The 19,696-nt window shown below is 33.3% G+C and overlaps 3 protein-coding genes across 4 annotated transcripts; all 3 read left to right on the plus strand.

Annotated features, from left to right (window-relative positions):
• Nucleotides 1-929: 929 nt before the first annotated feature.
• On the plus strand, nucleotides 930-7,375 carry LOC114422306 (DEAD-box ATP-dependent RNA helicase 20-like). Its single transcript, XM_028388599.1, has 10 exons — nucleotides 930-1,084; nucleotides 3,187-3,458; nucleotides 3,873-4,052; nucleotides 4,165-4,326; nucleotides 4,461-4,615; nucleotides 5,029-5,121; nucleotides 5,308-5,393; nucleotides 5,479-5,705; nucleotides 6,150-6,383; nucleotides 7,042-7,375. Exons 1-10 carry the CDS (start codon nucleotides 1,029-1,031, stop codon nucleotides 7,098-7,100), a joined length of 1,524 nt encoding a protein of 507 aa, XP_028244400.1. The 5' UTR covers nucleotides 930-1,028; the 3' UTR covers nucleotides 7,101-7,375.
• A 1,751-nt stretch (nucleotides 7,376-9,126) lies between these two features.
• On the plus strand, nucleotides 9,127-11,894 carry LOC114422308. Its single transcript, XM_028388600.1, has 3 exons — nucleotides 9,127-9,309; nucleotides 9,409-9,573; nucleotides 11,246-11,894. Exons 1-3 carry the CDS (start codon nucleotides 9,261-9,263, stop codon nucleotides 11,545-11,547), a joined length of 516 nt encoding a protein of 171 aa, XP_028244401.1. The 5' UTR covers nucleotides 9,127-9,260; the 3' UTR covers nucleotides 11,548-11,894.
• A 2,096-nt stretch (nucleotides 11,895-13,990) lies between these two features.
• LOC114422309 (3-epi-6-deoxocathasterone 23-monooxygenase CYP90D1-like) lies at nucleotides 13,991-18,910 on the plus strand. 2 transcript variants are annotated; one of them, XM_028388602.1, is made up of 9 exons: nucleotides 13,991-14,055; nucleotides 14,412-14,564; nucleotides 14,841-15,165; nucleotides 15,664-15,813; nucleotides 15,916-16,161; nucleotides 16,631-16,720; nucleotides 16,813-16,998; nucleotides 17,096-17,217; nucleotides 18,338-18,910. In XM_028388602.1, the coding sequence occupies exons 2-9, from the start codon at nucleotides 14,428-14,430 to the stop codon at nucleotides 18,426-18,428; spliced, it is 1,347 nt and encodes a 448-aa protein (XP_028244403.1). In that variant the 5' UTR covers nucleotides 13,991-14,055; nucleotides 14,412-14,427; the 3' UTR covers nucleotides 18,429-18,910. The 2 variants fall into 2 exon arrangements, with proteins under 2 accessions (XP_028244403.1, XP_028244402.1); XM_028388601.1 differs by lacking the exon at nucleotides 13,991-14,055 and having other exon boundaries at nucleotides 14,160-14,564.
• The last annotated feature ends 786 nt before the right edge of the window (nucleotides 18,911-19,696 follow it).

The raw sequence follows: 19,696 nt of genomic DNA on the forward strand, positions 1-19,696 counted from the left end.
TTTTTTTACATATAGATTTAATAAAAAATTATATATGTAAAAAAATACATTATTAGATCAAAATTAATTGTTTCAAAATTTATTATGTAAACTTATATATGTATTAAATATACATTAAAAATTTTAGAATTATATATATATGTGCTAATTATTTTTTAATGTAATTGACTTGCTAGCTCAATTGGTTAGAGTGTTATGTTAATAGCACGAAAGTCACCAGTTTGAGACCTGTATGAACCATTAATTTTAAATTATTTCATAAAACATATTTTTAACAATCAGTGTGGGTCCATATGGATTTCGAATTGACTTTATGAAAGAAGAAGTAAAAAAGGATAAAGTTGAATTTTTATAAAATATGTTGGATGTAGAAGAAATTTATTGGGTGTAGGAAGAATAATCCCCTTGCACAAACTTGAGTGTTGCTAGGTGCACCCAGCATTATTGCTGGTGCACCCAACATTATTTGAAAATGGCAAAATTGCCCCTACTAATTTCTCCCCTTACAGATCAAGTTGATCCGTAAGTTTATTTTTAAGACTTATGGATCAACTTGATCCATAAAAAACTTACGGATCAAGTTGATCCGTAAGTCTTAAAAATTAAGTTACGGATCAACTTGATCCATAAAAGACTTACGGATCAACCTGATCCGTAAGTCTTAAAAAATAACTTACAGATCAAGTTGATCCGTAAAAGACTTATGGATCAAGTTGATCTGTAAGTCTTAAAAATTAACTTACGGATCAACTTGATTCGTAAGGGGTATTTTTGTCTTTTCGTGGTTAGTGCTTGGTGCACCAGCAATAATGCTGGGTGCACCTAGCAGCAATCCACAAACTTTCTATATTAGCCCAACCCATTCTGAAACGGGTTAGCATAAACCGAACTTCCCAAAAGAAACATGAATTGGGCCACCACAAAACGGCCCACTTATTTGCTACAGAGAATCTGAAAAACGCTTTCATGGTCTTTGTGGAGCTGCAGCAAGAAGAGGAAGCACTGTGTTCGACTTCGTCAAAAGCATCATGAGCCGCTACGACAGCCGCTCCGGCGACCCAGCTTCCTATCGTGATCGGAGGAGGTAATCGCCGCCTCCATTTTATTATCAACCCTAATTTTCTGTAAACAGAAAGACATGCGCCTTTTCTGTTCTAATTCAATTTGTTTCATTATTCTTAATCAGTTTTGTAGCTTTTGCACGCCAATATAGTTAGATTGTTAAAATTTCACACTGTTAGCTATAGTTAACGTTGATGACTTCATTAATCCCCAAATATAACTGTTTCCGGTTTTTACTTTTTGTTATCTCTGACTCAATCTTGTTTTTTAGTTTTATAGAGTGTAAATTTTTAGGGCTTGTTCATGGAGGAAACATTTGCAGCTGCTAGTTTAATCCTCCTTAGATCTAATGGCATCTTTACAGTTGAATGAGCCGGTGTCAATAAATAAATCCTATCAATTGCCATGTTAGGGAGTGTTTGGTATGGGAAAAGTTTTTTCATACCCAGGGATCCTGGGATTGATGTTTCCTGGGAATGAGTAAAATCTGTTTGGTTAGTCATTGTAAATATTTAGGTAAGTTTCCTAGAAATCAAAGAGTTACGTAATATTTACTAGTTATCTTAATTTAATAAGAGTAACATGATATTTTTTACTTTACTAAAAGAAAAATTAACTTGGGAAAGTAAGATTTCCAATCCCACCTCCTCCCATGAAATTTTTTTCGTGAGAAACTAGTTACTAAATATTCCTGGGAAACATCCTTTCCTAGGAATGTTATTTTTTTAAAATAGATACCAAACATGGGAAACTATGATTCCCAACCTGAGATTCTCAGGAAACTAAAAGTTTCTCCCCTACCAAACGCCCCCTTAATTTCACTTTCATGAATATTTTTAAAGGTTTTATTTCGTTTTTATTTTTTGGATCCAAGGCAAAAATCATAGTAGGCCTTAGAAGGGAGAGGGGATTAGGAAGTGAGGAAGGATTGAACTTATGTGCTCACAGTTGATGTCATGCAGTCTAACCCTTTTAGTTAACTTGTGGGGACAATGGTTTAGTTTATTTTATTTTGTCAAATGTGGTTGTTGCTTGTCGCCTGCCACCACATGTAATAACAAATTTAAAGCTTTGTATGTTTTGCCTTGAGGAAGAATATTAGACTATCTTGAAAATATTGCATGATATCATATTTATTGTATTTATGTTAAAAATGTTTTAAAATATCTCAGATGATTTTAAGGATCAGTTTCCATATTTCATTATATTTCACAATTCTAAATAGCATGCTTAGCAGAACAGTGGAGTGGAGCAACCCTAGGTTGCTACGAGATTCAAATGTCGGAGTGATTCTCAATAGTGACCATTGCTGCCAAAATAGCTGTTTTTTGCTTGCTATAGGGATGCTACCATTGCATGTGATTTGGGTTTTTTTGGTGTAAAAATGTGATTTCACCCCCATTTTCTAATGCTTTTTTTGCTTTAGAAACTTAATAGAATTTGAAACCCTTATTCTTGATTGATCCACCGATCATTACCCTGTCTTGACCTCTGTTCCTTCATACTTTCCAGGACTATTTTTTTATATGTCCCATTTTTAGTTCTTCCTTTAGATTTCCCAGTTCAATTCTGCCAATTATCTTTTTCTATTAATTTCACCATCATTAATTTTTTAACTTCATTACTATGCTCTTATTGCTCCTAGATTGATAGTGTTTGTGAGTAAACCAAGACTTATTATTTATCATGAATTTAATGGGTTCTCTTTTGCTTTTGAGTATTTATATGTGTAGTATAAGCTATTTAATCTGTATTATAATATTTAAAATAGCAGCCACCCCGTTCATTCTATCTTGATATATCATTTTAAAGTTGCCTGCTATATGCTGCTATCTGAGATTGATATATTCATAATTCTTTACTTATTTAATTTTGATTAGAAGTCTAGTAGACTGTCAAGTATTAGTATAATTAAGAGTTAGAGTGTTGTATTTTGTAATGCATTATTGCACACATATGTTAATATTACATTCTATTATTCAACCATATATTAATATTGAATTCTATTATTAAAGAGTTTATCCTCTCTTTTCCTTCTTCTTTACCCAAATGCCTATAATTTCAACAGTGGCATTTTTATCTATATTAAAATGTTTTGCTGAATTACTGTTTTTGTTTTGTTAGTGATTCTGGGCTAGGTGCACCTACAGGGTTTGGTGGTTCTGTACAACACTCTTCATCAAACAGGAGGGATTATGATGATGGTGGGTCACCAAAGAGGAACCTCAGTTTGGATGGTTTACCTCATTTTGAGAAAAACTTCTACATTGAGTCACCAGCTGTAAGGGCAATGACAGATGCTGAAGTTAATGAGTATCGGCAGCAGAGGGAAATAACTGTTGAAGGGCGAGATATCCCGAAACCTGTCAAGACCTTTCACGATGCTGGTTTTCCAGGTATTTCTGTTCATTTTTTTTCCTATTTCGTCAGTTTTTCTTTGCACCTTCTTCAGCTTAAAGTACATGACTCTTCTCTTTATTACTTTGTTTTGCACAAAACTGTGTCAAGAGCTGGTAATTTGGAGGGATTATTAGTTCTATGGGCAAGATTGCCAAGCAAAATAGCGTGCTAATAGTATTTTCTTAACGGTTGAGAAATTAGTTGTTTTTATTTTATTCTGTAGACAGTATGTGATTTCAGTAGAATGAAGTGGTCAAAACTTCCTGTTTGCAGAATATAAGGCAAAAGAAAGGGAGAAGATCATTTTGTTTATGATTATACTATATGATTATCTTGCAAAATTTATTATCAGATTATGGGATGACATGTTTCAAACAGCGTACTGATTTTTCAGCCTTGGTTTAATCCAGAATATGTACTGCAAGAAATTACAAAAGCTGGCTTTACTGAACCTACACCCATTCAATCTCAAGGTTGGCCCATGGCTTTGAAGGGGCGTGATCTGATAGGAATTGCAGAAACAGGATCAGGGAAGACACTTGCTTACTTGTTGCCTGCCATTGTGCATGTTAATGCTCAGCCAATACTAAGTGAGTATATAAGGAAACAACTGAGATGATTAGATTTCACATTGCATGTAAGGGTGCCTTTTCTGACTATGCTACCTTTGTTTTGCCGTCCATTCGTTTTCAATATTTTCAGATCCTGGAGATGGACCAATTGTGCTAGTTTTGGCTCCAACTCGTGAACTTGCTGTCCAAATACAACAAGAGACTACTAAATTTGGTGCATCATCTAGGATTAAGAGTACATGCATCTATGGTGGGGTTCCTAAGGGACCTCAGGTGCGTGATCTCCAGAAAGGTATGTATTGAAGTATACAAAGCCATGAGTTTGGTTAAACAACTTACTGACTGCTTGTTGCCCCTTTGTACAATTTTTATTTTCTTTTTCATGATCATGGATTTTATTTTGCTTCTGTTAATTTTTGTGATTAGGTGTCGAAATTGTAATTGCCACTCCAGGAAGGTTAATTGATATGCTTGAGTCAAATCATACCAACTTGCAGAGGGTCACATACCTTGTATTGGATGAAGCTGATAGGATGTTGGATATGGGGTTTGATCCTCAGCTACGGAAGATTGTCTCTCAGGTTGGCTTTATTTTATGAGGTGGTAAATATTTTGAAATCGTAAAATTCCAAGAAATGGTGTAATATTGTATTACAAGTATTGTTTGTCAGTGCCACAGTCAAGTTGTTGTTTTTGATGCTTCATTTGCTTATTATGAGTAATGTTCCAGGCTTCTAGCTACATTGCTAGTGCATTCAGGGGTTTGAGCTCAATTTTTTTTTTTAAATTTGTTTTTCAATGTTAATTTATTTATAAAAAAAATCCAATTTGGCTCACTAGCAATACTATTTTTCCTATTTTGTCCCCTAACTATAGTACTAGCTGCACCTACCAATTAATCCAATTCGATTTAGAAAGACAGATTGCTGAAGTTGCATTTTAAAATTTCTTTATTCTGCTGGTCATCTGATCACTTTTTTTTTGTTTTACTTAGATTCGTCCAGATCGTCAAACTTTGTATTGGAGTGCTACCTGGCCAAAGGAGGTTGAACAATTGGCAAGGAAGTTCCTTTATAACCCATACAAAGTAAGATATTTTCATGTTGGGATATGCAACTGTATTTTTTTCTTTTAAATTTCATTCCTCTATGCTGAATGGTTTTCGGTCTGAAATGAATTGTCTTTTAAGAAGAATGTATGATGTTTATGTATAGTATTGTATTTTGTGAGAACTTTATATATTTAAGTAACAATTTCTGTAATCATTGTGCAGGTAATTATAGGCTCTTCAGATTTAAAAGCTAACCATGCAATACGGCAATATGTTGACATTGTTTCGGAAAAGCAGAAATATGATAAGTAGGATGTGTTCTACCTTTTCATTCTCGTTGCATTTAACACCTTATCACATATGGCCACCTGATGGAGTCTTCCTATTTTTCAGATTGGTAAAGTTGCTAGAAGACATCATGGATGGCAGCCGAATACTGATATTTATGGATACCAAAAAAGGATGTGATCAGATTACTAGGCAACTCCGCATGGATGGATGGCCTGCACTTTCAATTCATGGAGATAAAAGTCAAGCAGAAAGAGATTGGGTGCTCTCAGAATTTAAATCAGGAAAAAGTCCTATTATGACGGCAACAGATGTTGCAGCCCGTGGTTTAGGTGCAAAAGCATTTGCTTTATTTAATTATTTGTCATATTGTTATTCAGTGGATGAAAATGAATTAGTGATATAATTATAGTTATGGAAATACTCGGTACTTTTATTTATTTTGGAAAATACTAATATTAAATTACTGTTATCCTTGTTTCCTTCAATCTTATATATAAAATGCTTTTTTACTAAAACATTTTTTTGTCTAATTTTTTCTCGTCTTTGATTACTTATTACATTATGCATGAATTGTTTGCCTTTTAAAGTTAGAATTTACCTATCTGCTGCTGGAGGACGATCTCATCATTAGTTTGTCAAAGCTTTTTATTGTGACAAATAGGAAAAGCTGCTTTTGTGATTTGATGACTTTCAGTTTATTGTCAGTTTTTAAAGTTAATCAATAGCTTTGCTCATGTATATCTTAATCCTTTCTACTATTTGATTACTGTCAGATGTGAAGGATGTAAAATATGTTGTAAATTATGACTTCCCGGGGTCACTTGAGGATTATGTTCATCGCATTGGGCGGACAGGGAGGGCTGGTGCAAAAGGAACTGCGTACACATACTTCACAGCTGCTAATGCCAGATTTGCTAAGGAACTTATAGCCATACTCGAGGAAGCTGGACAGAAAGTGAGTCCTGAATTAGCAGCAATGGGGCGTGGTGCACCACCTCCACCTTCAGGTCAGTTAACTGGACCCCAGTATAACCAGGGCTTACAATGTACATATCATTTTTTGGTTCCCTACCTCTTCTCTCGATTGTAAGCTGTGAAGGGTTACCCATATAATCTAAAACACTAATTTCACCTGGAAGAAACAATGGATAATACTAAGAATAACATTCACATATCATTGTGTTTGATAGTTTTGAGTGGGGTTTGCTTTGTTACTGTTTTGGTGTATTTGATTCCTCTGGAGGGTAGTCTTCGTTTGAGCTCATTTTGGATGGACAAGAAATATCTTTGTGGTGTTCTGCTAATGGTCTTTTTAGGGGAGGGTATTGAATAGATTTTCGGAGAGGTTGACATGCTATGTTGCATGATTCTTGATCCATATTTTTTGATTTTTTCTGTTAAGTCTTTTTGTTGTCATTTTTCCCCTTTGGGGATTTCTTATTCTCTACTTTTGTATCTTTTTCTTCTTTCTAAATGAATTCAGTTTATAAAAAAAAGTTTTTCCTTCCCAAAAATTGATTAACCTTAATGTAAAACTATGTCTATGGCCTCTTGAGACTTAATCAAAGTTACAGCATGCTGCAATTATACTTACTAGTTTGCTAAGTTTGTTGCACACTTTTGGTTTCTAAATTTGTCCTTTATTCTTGTATAACAATCAATTAGGTCCCCGAGGTTTCCAAGACCGCGGGAGGGGTTATGGCAGTTCTCGTCCATGGAGCTGATGGGACGGTGCAGACACACCAACTTGATTGACGGAGGAAACTCCCAAGAATTATGCCGTTTGTGTTATTATTGACGTTATATTATCTTGATAATTAGTGTAAACTTGTAAGTTTAGTAATAGGAATTCAGTATTCTTGTTGTTCAATTTATTTTCCTCAAATGTCCATATAACATGTACCATCAGACATTTGTTCATAAATCATACGTAGTTCATACCGCAACAATACATTATTGTTTATCCTTACGGTTTACGGGTTGTTTTGAGATTTGAACACCTAAAATCTACTGCCTCTATTTTTTTTTTCCTACAGCATTGCAATTTGGTAGGAAGAGAATTACACAGAAATTTAAGAATTTATTAGGCGAATGATTTCCGTTTTTTACTTTTGTTTATAAAATTATCTTATATTCTATTTTGTAAATCTTTATAAAATAAATAATAAAAATAAGGTTAAATTATAATTTTAATTTTTCTATAATTTTAAATTTATGACTTTGTTCTCCCTATTTTTAAATCAAGACATTATTCTTTTTATTTTTTAAAATAAATAATTTTGGTAACATGATATTTATATAAAAAAATATTAAATGACATGAATCAATTAATCATAATGTTTATATAAAATAAAGATTTAATTAAGTTTTCATATCTATAATATAAGTCGTTTTTATATTATTACTTAACATTCATTTTTTTTTCAATCAAATATCTAAAAAAATTTTGTTTCATTTTATTACTTGCGTTAGTTGCCTTCTGTAAAGTAATAATGTGATTGACGGAATATCATGTTATCACACCTTGTTATAGACACCTTATTACCATATCATCATCTTCAATGATGTGACAATGTTGTGTGACTGATTGGACATGATGGTGTAATATTGTGTCTATCACATTATTATTTAACGGAAGAGAATTAACGATAGATAGTAAAATGAAACTGAAACTTTTTTAAGGTAGGTATTTGACAAAAAAATGAATTTTTAGGTAGTAATATGAAAACGACTTATTTTATAGACATGAACAACTTATTTAATATATGACATGAAAAACTTGTTTAAACCAAATATAATTGGTGAATTGGTGTTTTGCGATCTATGATCAATCTACACATGTAGCATGTTATGTATTTTCTCACTTTTCTTTTACTATTCTCTGGACCAAAAATATATATCTCTCCATTTGATTTTATTGGATTCTTTTTTAGTTTTGTTTAGGTATTAAATGTACGCATCTTAACTCTTTAATAATATCTTATTAATTTAGTTCAATTGATTAAACATAATAAATTGATAAGTGAACTATTATAAATTTCAAATAGTATTTTTTTATTCCTATCAATAAAAAATATCTTATTAATTTAATGTATTTCTTATTTTTAATGAGAAATTATCTTAAAAAAATAAATAGGACAAAATTTGTTAAGTTTATATAAAAGAATTATATATTCATCAAGTTATTTTAATTAATTTTTAATTTGTTAGCAAGTTTACAAATATTTCATCAAATAAAACTGTTTTAGAAATGTTTTATTCTTATTGACTTATAAAATTTACTTTTAAACATAATTTAAATTTATAATTACTATTTTTATTTTTATTTTTAATAAAATAATAAAATTTATCATTCTATCTAAAATTAATTATTTATTTTGATAAAATTTCTCCTTATCATTTGTTAAATAACTTTTTTTTAAATTGATTTAAATAAATTTTGATACCTGAAAAATAATAGTTGAAAAAAATAAATGATAGGTAATAATTTGAAAATGACTTATATTATAAGTATAAAAAACTTAATTAAGCATAAAATAAATATATTTTATGAAAACTAAAATAATTTTTTACAAAGAATAAAAATAAAAATAATAATAAATTAGATAAACAAAACATTTGAGCATATTGTAAATGCCGTGACAACGTTATCTTCGTTCCAATCGATAAAAAATAAATTTTATCTTGTGAGAAATTAATCTAGAAAAAACATCTTATCAGCGAATAACAAGACAGATACCGTGGAAAAAAGAAAAAGGTGATTGGTTGCGTGTCATATGCATGGAAAACAGTGTGATCTAGTAGCAGTAGAGTTAAGTATTGAAATTTGAAAGGGTGAAGGGTGGAATAAGGTTGGTGCAGAGTGAGTGAGAGACGAGAAAAGAATGAGTGAAGAAGGTCCTCCAAAGCTATATACCAACAAGCCCGGAAAAGGTTCATTTTTTCCCTCTCTCTTTCTTTTGCCTGAAAATAATTGTGGAAAATCAAATCAAATCTCTTGTTTTGATGCAAAGTTTGCCTCTTTTGTAACAGCGCAACTGAAGCAGTTTCGGGGGCAACAGAAATCGAACGGGTTCTCCTCGCCGGCGGCGATGGATACACACGCGGCTGCTCCGCCACCGCCGCCAAAGGAACCCTTTATTCGGCGCTACAAGTTCGTTTGGCCTGTGCTTTTGGCTGTGAATCTCGGTGTCGGAGGTGACTTCTTTATCTTCACCCCAATGACCAAAAATCGTTTGTTTGTTTGTTTGGATTGGATATTCCCTTCACCTAATATGAATGAATAATGATAGCTTCATAATTCATTCTTTTCTGTTTTAATCATTGGTTATTACTTAATATTGATCATAGGGTGGGAGAGAAAACGTAATTTTTCTTTGGGGTTTGAAATTTCATGGGTAAATTGACACCTTGGAATATTTGATTTCATTTGGGGAGGCTAAATTGATACCTTGAGTTAGGTATTATTTGATTTGGCCTACATTAAGCTATATTTGAGGTGGGTAGGAAGTAGTAGGATGATACTACATCATTAAGCTGTATTTCACTTTGAGATGTTTGTTCATGAGTGTGATGAGGGAGTTATTGAGAAGATCATAACTCCATGAGGGTGTGCGGTGGTTTCTTGGAGAGGATTGGTTTAATGATCTTCATGTTCTGCAGTACAATATCTGCTTCTGAGGATGAGAGTGGGGAGCCAGTGAGATCATAAGTTAAAAAACATTGGATCTGGCCATGATTAACAAAATAAATAAAAATAAAAAAACAAGAAATCACATGATTAGAATGGAAAGCTTTGACTTTATGTCTGAGGATGGTTCTTTTATGAAAGGCCAAAGAAAAGACTATCTTGTGCCTTTATTGCTACGATGCATGCTTGGTTGTTATTTTCTTAATATATGATAGTTGAGGTTGTTAGAAGCATCATTTCTAAGACCAGTGTGCTAGTTTCCTATCATTTTAACTTTTAGGTGGCATTTAGAACTCAAGGTTTGTGGCTTTGACAATTATTATATTTTCTTTACATTGATGCATTGAATCAAGGTTTGACAAACACAAATAATCAAGGTGATGCCTTAATCATTTTTGGGACTGTATATTGGACTGCAGCATGCTATAATCATTTTAATTTCATAATTTATAGATTAATCATCCTATATACAGCTTTATACTTTTTAAATTTCACTAAAATAATGTGTTCAAACTTCAAACAAGCCTACAATATTTGCCACTGATTTTATGGAAGATGATTGATTGAATTGTGCTGTTTCTAATATAAGCTCAGTGAGAAACATGATGTGCAAGCACTTTATCCTATACATGATTTAGTTAATAAGATAGATTGGAAAAGGTCTAAAAATCAAAGGTGTGCAAAATACTCATTTCTGCTATTTATTTTTAATCTATATACTAGCTGCAGTACTGTTGTGGTAATATGGAATTGGAATTTAGTTTTATAAATGTAGTTATCACTTTTACTGGTATCCTTTTACACTTCATATTCTGACAGCTTATAGAATTAAGGTGTTTAAACTATACCTTGCATTTCCCTCGCCAACTTGAGTGGAAAAAGGTGTTGATGAATCTTGTAACTAGTTTAATGATAATTTAGCCAATTAAGGATTTACATAACTGTACAATACACTGTAAATTTATTGTCACACTTGTTGAATACATTTAACATGTGTCATTTAATATATTTTGTACAAGCAACTACTCTGCTCTGCTACCATGTCATTTTTCAGTGTTAGATCTTGCTTGTGTTGTTTTTTTGATCCCAACTCTAGTATGCCTGAAGGAATTTCTATTTTTAAAACATATGTTGTTCTTGTTGCTAGATATTGGACTGATGATTGTCTGAACTCTGTAGCTTATTTGTTTATGGGGACAAAGAAGAAAGATACTGGTGAGGAGGAACAAGATGCTACTCCTGTCTCAACTAAGGATGCTACCCCTCATGTTGTTGAGACTCCTGTGTCATCACCATCTATTACAAATCCCGTGATCAATCGAGAGCCAATTCCAGAAAACCAACAACGTGAACTCTTGAAGTGGATATTGGAAGAGAAGAGGAAGGTCAAAGCAAAAGACGCAGAGGAGAAGCGAAAAATTGATGAAGAGAAAGCTCTGCTTAAAAAGCTTATTCGGTCAAAATCCATCCCAAGTGTCTAATGATGTTATCTTTATCTGCAGGGGAAAAAGAAGTTCTTGAATTCAAATGTACATGAATTGATTCATCCAATGCTTTTGTTTTCTGTTTACTTGGTTTGCTGATGGATTTTAGATTGTTGATGGCACTTGATGTACAATGCCCATGTTCTTTTTTACCTATAGATGTCATTTGGATTTTCAATATATTTAATGGTTTTGTGAATAAAGCCAGATTTGAGTTAGAGCCTCAGCACATGGCTAGTGCAGAGGCTGGTGAGCAGTGTTTCTTAGGTAATTTAAAGCACTAAGGTGAGTGAGGGTACTATTTAAATTGTGCAAATGCAATAAAATTTTATTGAATTTAAGTATTTACTCTTTAGTTCCTTTCATAAAAAAAGGTTCTGCATGGTTCTAGGCATATAAGAAAGCCATTGATCAGATTATTTCAAAATAGTTGTTGGAAGACACCATTTTTATTAGAATCTCAAATCTATACTATATAAATAGAAAAAGGTGTCAAGTTTTCTGAATAATAATTTCTTGAGTAAAGCATTGAACTGTTTGACCTTTCTCTATCATCAACTCATCCATCTTCCTTTAATCTCATTGGTTATTTTTTAATTTCCATGTCAAGCATGCATATTTTCCATGTTTTTTTGGGGTGCTGGAATTGCATATTCACCATGTTGAGGTTTGAGAATAGTGACTAGAGATTCACATGGGCCTAATGTAGGCATGCACAATTCCCCAAAAGGATGTGGACACGGATGGCACTGTTCAGACTGGCAGGGTTCCCACAACATGCATGCAAGCAAACCTCCATGGCGAAGCCAACTACTAAATAATTGTTATTTTAGCTTTTGTAATACTAATTATTTTTTTTACTTATATTCTTTATAATGCGCAACAAAGTTTATAAAATGAGTTAATGATGCTATAAGATTAATTTTATAAAATTATTATCTTTCATATATTTATTGTTTTTTTTGTCAATATAAAATAACCCAGGACAACTATTATTTTAGGACGGAGGAAGTAGTAATAATCTGTTTTCATAACTACTAATTTTCCTTTTCCTTTCATTTATCTTTTTGAGAAAAAAAAAATGCTTTTTCTTGTAGTTGATGGTCCATGCTTCTCAAACTCCAAGAGAATATACAATATACTATATGAATTTCTTTCTGGGGTTCTCACTGATTTTGCTTAATAGTTAAATAAAATTCAGAACAGCGCCGAATAATCTATGTTGCCAAAATGATATTGAAGTATGAACGGTGAATTGTTTGCCTGAAGCTGATAGGTTGCTTCCCTTTAAACTAAGACATGATAAAAGCTAACTCATGAATTGAGTTTAGAACTAGGCCATCGTGATAGTAATATAAAAACAAAAAACAGAATTGTTGACTACAGTCAAAGTCAGATTTTTAAAAGCTTAATCAAAGTTGGGTAAGCATGCATAACAAGTAATCAACTTGGAGAGGAAGTTATTTATCTTTAAACACCATCTTTCGTGCAATTTTGGCACTCTTACTCTTGCTTGGTCCATTAAAGGAATGTGCCATCACTGCCCAATATACATTTTAAAGTCATACAAATGCGGGGATAAGATAAGTATTTTTATTTAGTAAAGAGAAATTAAAGAAAAGGGTATCTGGCCTCTAGCATATAATATGAGAAAGGATGGAAATGATGATAACGTGAGAGGTTGGAGAAGACCACGGATTAAACAAAATGTTGAAGAGAGAGAGTAGTTTTGAGGAGGGGTTATGATGATGGATGAATGTGGTTGGACTTATTGAGTTTCACATGAAGGCACGAGGTCATCCAACTGCTACTGCCAAAGGAAAAAGGAAGGGGGGGAACGCCATAATCCAATGTGCTACAGACGCATTAATCATGCCCTTTTGTGGGGACTTCTTTTATTGTATAATGTGAAACAAAATCATAAACTAAGCAAAACCATAAACAAGTTGTTGAGTGGTACTCAATTTAATCCCCATAAATAAAGTCTCAGGTCAAGTCTTGTGGATGAAAAAAAATGTGGTTGAGAAAAGAGACACCATTAAAGGTGGCTAACTAGTCAAATTTTTCGATGAAGAATATTCATCAATAAAACTAGTGAATACTTCATACCAATATTTTTTTTTCTTCGTACCCCATTGCTCAGAGGCTCTTCGCTATGTGAAGGTATGGGGGAGGGATGTTGTACGCAGCCTTACCCTTGCATATGCAAAGAGGCTGTTTCCGGATTCGAACCCATGACCAACAAGTCACTAAGGCACAACTTTACCGATATATGATGACAAAATTAGATATCAGTTAATATTTCACCATCTCAACATATAATAAAAGGCTTATATTCTCTTTCTATATTTGGCAATTCTTTTTTTTAGATTAAAATTGATATATATGTTATCTTACATAGTGTGTATATCTTGGAATTTGGGATATAGATAATAAGCTATATATGATCTGAGACCGACATTCCCAACCCGATATTAGAGCCCCATAGCAAAACTGTTGACCCAGGTAAGTCTAAAGGACAAAGGTAGCACTATAATTCTTTATGCCTTGAGAATAAAATAATTCAATACTATGCTTTTGTTAATGTATACATGAATATTTATATTCTTCCTAAGGCAAAAAAGTTGGCTAAGACTTCACAAAACCTCTCTCCTTCTTCCTCTTCTTGCACGCGTATACACATACATGCACACTGAAATCTTTCATAAAGAAAAAACGTGGTTATGGCTGTGGCCACCATATGATTGTGCATATTTAAGCCAAAGCTAGAAGAAGTATTATAGAGTGTGTGAGAAAATAATGGACAACATTTGGATTGTGTTTGTGACAGTGTTTCTCTTATGCACTGTGATCCTCTACAGGAACAGGCTTAGCCTTATGCTTAAATCAAAACGTAAGAAGAATAAGCTTCCATTAGGCACTCTTGGATGGCCTTTTATCGGTGAAACCATTGAGTTTGTTTCTTGTGCCTACTCTGATCGCCCTGAGAGCTTCATGGACAAGCGACGCCGCATGTAAGTTCATATCAGCAATCATTTTCCATGCACCACTTATTTAAGCATGCACTTCATTTCACTTTAATTCAGCTTCATTACAAGTTAGCTTTCAAGATTTTTCATGCCATCACATACCAAAGCTTTACTTCAAAGTGTGATTTTGTGAGTGTTTAACTAAGAAAAGCCATTCGGGTTGACAAAAGTCTCATATCATGCCTTGGTTTTTGTACACAAAGTTGAATCTTGAAATTTATGTTGTTTTCAATATAAGATTTGGTGTGTTGCAACTTGTAGGTATGGCAAGGTGTTCAAGTCACACATATTTGGAAGCCCTACAATTGTTTCAACTGATGCTAGTGTGAATAAGTTTATACTTCAAAGTGATGCAAAAGTTTTTGTTCCTTCTTATCCCAAGTCTCTTACTGAGTTGATGGGAGAGTCTTCTATTTTGCTCATCAATGGAAGCCTTCAGAGGAGAATACATGGACTCATTGGAGCTTTCTTCAAGTCTCAACAGCTAAAGGCTCAGATCACCAGAGATATGCAAAAGTATGTCAAAGAATCCATGGCAAGTTGGAGAGAGGACTGCCCCATATACATACAAGATGAAACAAAAAAGGTTATTAGTTCTGTTCCCTTCACTTCTTCTCTCTGACTCTGAAGGGGTGTGAGTGTTTGTACATGTGTGTTTATGCCTCTCTTTCTCTCTCCCACGTGTAGAGGTCAGAATCTAACTCCAAAGTTAGCTCACGGTGACTTCTTGAGAATAGTTCCATCAGACACTAAATAAAACAAAAAAAGATGCTGCTTCTCTTAAATCTATACTTGTCATCTTGTTATATATATTAAGCTGTTTATATGAAAACATCTACTTCTCCAAAGTTGTATGACTAAGTGACCACACTACTTTCTCATTAAGTTTATGTATGAGTTACTGAAGTAATAATTGGTGATTGAGTTATCTTTCTGGCACTCTCCTACTTATGTTTCAAGATGATATAATTATAAAGTGAAAATCCTAGTTATCTTTATGGGGTTCATAATCATTTTTGTAGTAATCATAATTACTCTTTTCAAAGATACCAACAGGCAAAAATACTTCTTTTTTTGTCCCCAGATTGCTTTTCATGTACTAGTCAAGGCATTGATTAGTTTGGATCCAGGAGAAGAAATGGAACTTCTAAAGAAACATTTTCAGGAATTTATCTCAGGCCTCATGTCTCTACCAATAAAACTACCAGGAACTAAACTCTATCAATCTTTGCAGGTAACTTCATTAATTAGATATTGATTTCTTTCTTTTTTTTTACCATACAAGTCATGTCATGATCATGGGCCTGGCAATAATGACTTCACTTTTTGGTTTTAGGCAAAAAAGAAAATGGTGAAATTAGTGAAGAGAATTATCCTAGCTAAGAGAAGTAGTGGCTTCTGCAAAGTTCCAAAAGATGTGGTGGATGTCCTTCTTAGTGATGCTAATGAAAAATTAACGGATGATTTAATAGCAGATAATATTATTGATATGATGATTCCAGGGGAGGACTCAGTGCCACTTCTTATGACTCTGGCTACAAAATATCTATCGGAATGTCCTGCTGCTTTGCAACAATTGACGGTATGCTAAATCTTCTCTTAAGCAGATACATTGAAATTCACCTTACCACAAATCAGAAGCATTGCTGAATTTGTTTTGGTCAATTATTATTTAGTAGTTAAGCACTGGACTCCTACCCCTAGTTGCCTAGTCTAAAGACTAAAAGTAGAAAATCATTTTGTTGTTACCATTATGATTCTTTTCAACTATGTTATCAAAGATTTTAGAATTTTTCTTAGGGACAATTGGCTAGTAATGATAGGGTTATGTCCTTTCTACACTAGCTATATATGACTATGAGCCCTCAAAAGAGTGGCCAACATCACACTCACGGCAGATACGTATGGATTTTGTCCTCCCACTTACCAAAGTTTTTGAATAATCTCTGTGATCGTGGCATATCGTATGAGATTGAAACATGTGCCCTTAATAAAGTCTTCGAACTAATTTCCTGTTTAGCTTTTGGCAAACTACTTTTCATGATTCTCAGGAGGAAAATATGAAGCTTAAGAAAATTCAAGATCAGGTTGGAGAATCCCTGAGTTGGAGCGATTACTTATCACTGCCATTTACTCAAACAGTAAGACAACCATAGCTACTGGTTCCTCATCAAAGACATGTAAAAATAATCCTTAGTTTTCAGCTAACTTATTATGTGCTCTATCTGTATAGGTCATCACTGAAACTTTGAGGATGGGAAATATTATAATTGGAGTCATGAGAAAGGCCTTAAAAGATGTTGAAATAAAAGGGCACTTAATACCAAAAGGGTGGTGTGTGTTTGTAAATTTTAGATCAGTTCATCTAGATGACAAAAACTATGAATGTCCATATCAATTCAATCCTTGGAGGTGGCAAGTAAGCGAAATCCCCTCTTCCTAGTTATCTGTTAGTTTCTTTATGCTTTGTTTGTATGTAATTTATTTAGCTTAAGTGATGGATTGGTCAACTTCAGGACAAAGATACGAGCAGTTGCAATTTCACTCCTTTTGGAGGGGGACAAAGGCTGTGCCCTGGCCTTGACTTGGCCAGGCTGGAAGCTTCCATCTTCCTACACCACTTTGTCACTCAATTCAGGTAATCATTCAACACTTCACTTCTTTTTCTAATGAGTGAACATAGTGAATAATTATTTAAATGCCATCATGCCCAAATTTTTGACCTCTCCTTATGACATAGGAGCAAATGCAAAATCATAATAGCAGACATGAAAATTTCTGTCACTCCGTGGACCAAATGGCTTTTCATGGACCTTTTTCTTTACTTTACATTTTTACTCATGATTTGCTCTTTTGAATCTAAACTTGATAGCTGAAAATTACATATTTCACATATAAATATCCTGGTGGGTCATAAATGTGTCTTTCTTGCATATCGACAAAGGGAGGAATCAAAGTTGTAAAGTTTAGGGGGCCAGAAAGCCTTACATGCTACATCAGAATTCAGAAAAGAAAAGCCACTTGATCCTAATCTTTGGCGTATAATAATAATTAATGAGTTAATCAAACTTCTTATAAATCGATCCTAACTGTGAGGAAAGCCATGATGCTTCTTGAATGTATCTAAACTGTTAGTACAGTGCCAGGCTTGAGGATTTTAATCATAATCATGCTGTAATTTCACACTTGCTTTAATGACTTATAAAATAGATACGAGTTTGACTAGTGACAATGGTTCATTCACAATCTCACAACAAGTACACGATTATACCGACATAGACAGAAAGAATTTATTTTCACTAGAGAAGTACATGCACCCACTGTCTCTTGGTACTGTTTATTTATTTCTTTTCTAGCTTGAAGCAAAACTTCCTGTTGTTGAGAACCAATTTATTTTATATTATTCCATAGGACTATATAGGTTTTGACTTCTAGTTGCACCTGCTTCTATGAAGATAAAATATGGCCAAAAAAAAATGAAAGATGCTACAATAAGGAGATATGTTAATCAAATCATGTTAGGTTGGTTGACAAAAGTCTTTGGTGATATCAGTCAGCCAAGCAGCCTAATGATTTAGGTTTTGCTAGGTCTGCATAATGTGCAATCCAATAGTGCATTTTATGCCTTTCTTTTCTAACATTTTTGAACTCTTAACATCTCTCAGCTTAGTTTGCTTCAAACATTTTAATTAAGGAAAAAAAAATTAATGCCATGCAATGATAATTAGACATGTTAAAATTTAATGTTTTACATGCAGATGGCATGCTGAAAAAGATGCAATAGTGAACTTCCCTACAGTAAGAATGAAAAAGAGGATGCCTGTGAAGGTAAGGAGAGTGGAATCTTAAGCTTCTTTGGCCAAAAAGTGTGCAGCCACTTCTACCTAAGGGTACAGAACAACAATTCTATGAAAAATACAAAATGTGAAAGAAGAAGAGAACAAGGTGGGTGTGGGGGACCAGAAAGGTTTGGCTAATGTGGACACACGTGTGGTGAACTTCATAAGCCTTTTGTATGCCCCCTTGCATTAGTCTTTCCACATAAAGACAATGGAAAGTTTAATCTCGAGGGACCCTTAAATTAGGTAGTATTTACTTTTCACCAATTCTTCTTTCCATTTTACTTAGTGTGGTAGGAAAATAAAGGTTGATTGTAAGGGAGAGCACTTTTATCTTGTTTTTTTAATCAGAGTTCTTTTTGTTTATTTTTTTTCTTCTCTTCCCTACTTTTTTGTTCTTTCTCTTTCTTCTCCTTTCTTTGGAAGAAGAGGAGGGAAAGGAGGCAAGGATTCAATAAGGAGAATAATTGGGCATGGACGATTATCGTTTGAGTTTAAGGGTCCCATAAATTAATGTTATTCTTAGGACAACTTGCTGAAGATCCCTTTTAAATATATAAATCTATTCATACTTAAGATAGGGATGATTAAAGAGGGAAATGAAAGTGAGTAGTGTACACAAGATCCACCACTCTCTTTAGTTTGATCAATGATGCGAAGCAACTGAACCAGAAAAAAAAAAGGCACTAAAATCATTTATCGATCTAAGACTCTTGCTTTTCCATGAACTCCAAATCGGTTTTGTTTATAATATATAAACCTGAAGCACGATCGAATTGTGGAGTATTGATAATGAACATTCTTTTTGTTATGATTTATGAAAACATGTCATCTATCATTACCTTCTGTTATATTTCTTACTTCCCTTGCTTTAATGTTTCATTTATTAGATGTTTTGGTTTCAATACCTCTTGATTAAATAAGTGATATTAATATAATAATACTGTTATACAATTTATTGAAGAACATGAAATATTGGAGAAGACATGAGTTTCTTTTTTTGTTTTTGAAAGGATGGAGAAAACATGAGTATTTTTTGCTTAAGAAGAAATTTGAGAAGCTATAGAAAATTTGAGAAAGGATGGTAGGTAAAGTGTACCCATGCAAGAAGAGCACAATAACAAATAAGATTAGCACACAAATTATACTTGGATACGTCAATGTTTATCTTATTTTTCTATTTCTTTTTCAAAAAAATATTCCAAATTTACCATCGAAGCAAATATCTGTAAAGAGATTTATGAAATGAAACACCTTACTTTAATGACTTTAATGGGC

The sequence above is a fragment of the Glycine soja genome, chromosome 8, assembly GCF_004193775.1.
Source record: "Glycine soja cultivar W05 chromosome 8, ASM419377v2, whole genome shotgun sequence".
NCBI classification, from domain to species: domain Eukaryota; kingdom Viridiplantae; phylum Streptophyta; class Magnoliopsida; order Fabales; family Fabaceae; genus Glycine; species Glycine soja.

Coding starts and splice junctions, on each gene's coding strand:
- LOC114422306 (XM_028388599.1), top strand. CDS start 1,029: ATGAGCCGCTACGACAGCCGCTCCGGCGACCCAGCTTCCTATCGTGAT. Junction 3,459..3,872: donor TCACGATGCTGGTTTTCCAG/GTATTTCTGTTC, acceptor GGTTTAATCCAG/AATATGTACTGCAAGAAATT. Junction 6,384..7,041: donor TGCACCACCTCCACCTTCAG/GTCAGTTAACTG, acceptor ACAATCAATTAG/GTCCCCGAGGTTTCCAAGAC.
- LOC114422309 (XM_028388601.1), top strand. CDS start 14,350: ATGGACAACATTTGGATTGTGTTTGTGACAGTGTTTCTCTTATGCACT. Junction 14,565..14,840: donor ATGGACAAGCGACGCCGCAT/GTAAGTTCATAT, acceptor TGCAACTTGTAG/GTATGGCAAGGTGTTCAAGT. Junction 16,162..16,630: donor CTGCTTTGCAACAATTGACG/GTATGCTAAATC, acceptor CATGATTCTCAG/GAGGAAAATATGAAGCTTAA.
- LOC114422308 (XM_028388600.1), top strand. CDS start 9,261: ATGAGTGAAGAAGGTCCTCCAAAGCTATATACCAACAAGCCCGGAAAA. Junction 9,310..9,408: donor TACCAACAAGCCCGGAAAAG/GTTCATTTTTTC, acceptor CTTTTGTAACAG/CGCAACTGAAGCAGTTTCGG. Junction 9,574..11,245: donor TGTGAATCTCGGTGTCGGAG/GTGACTTCTTTA, acceptor TGAACTCTGTAG/CTTATTTGTTTATGGGGACA.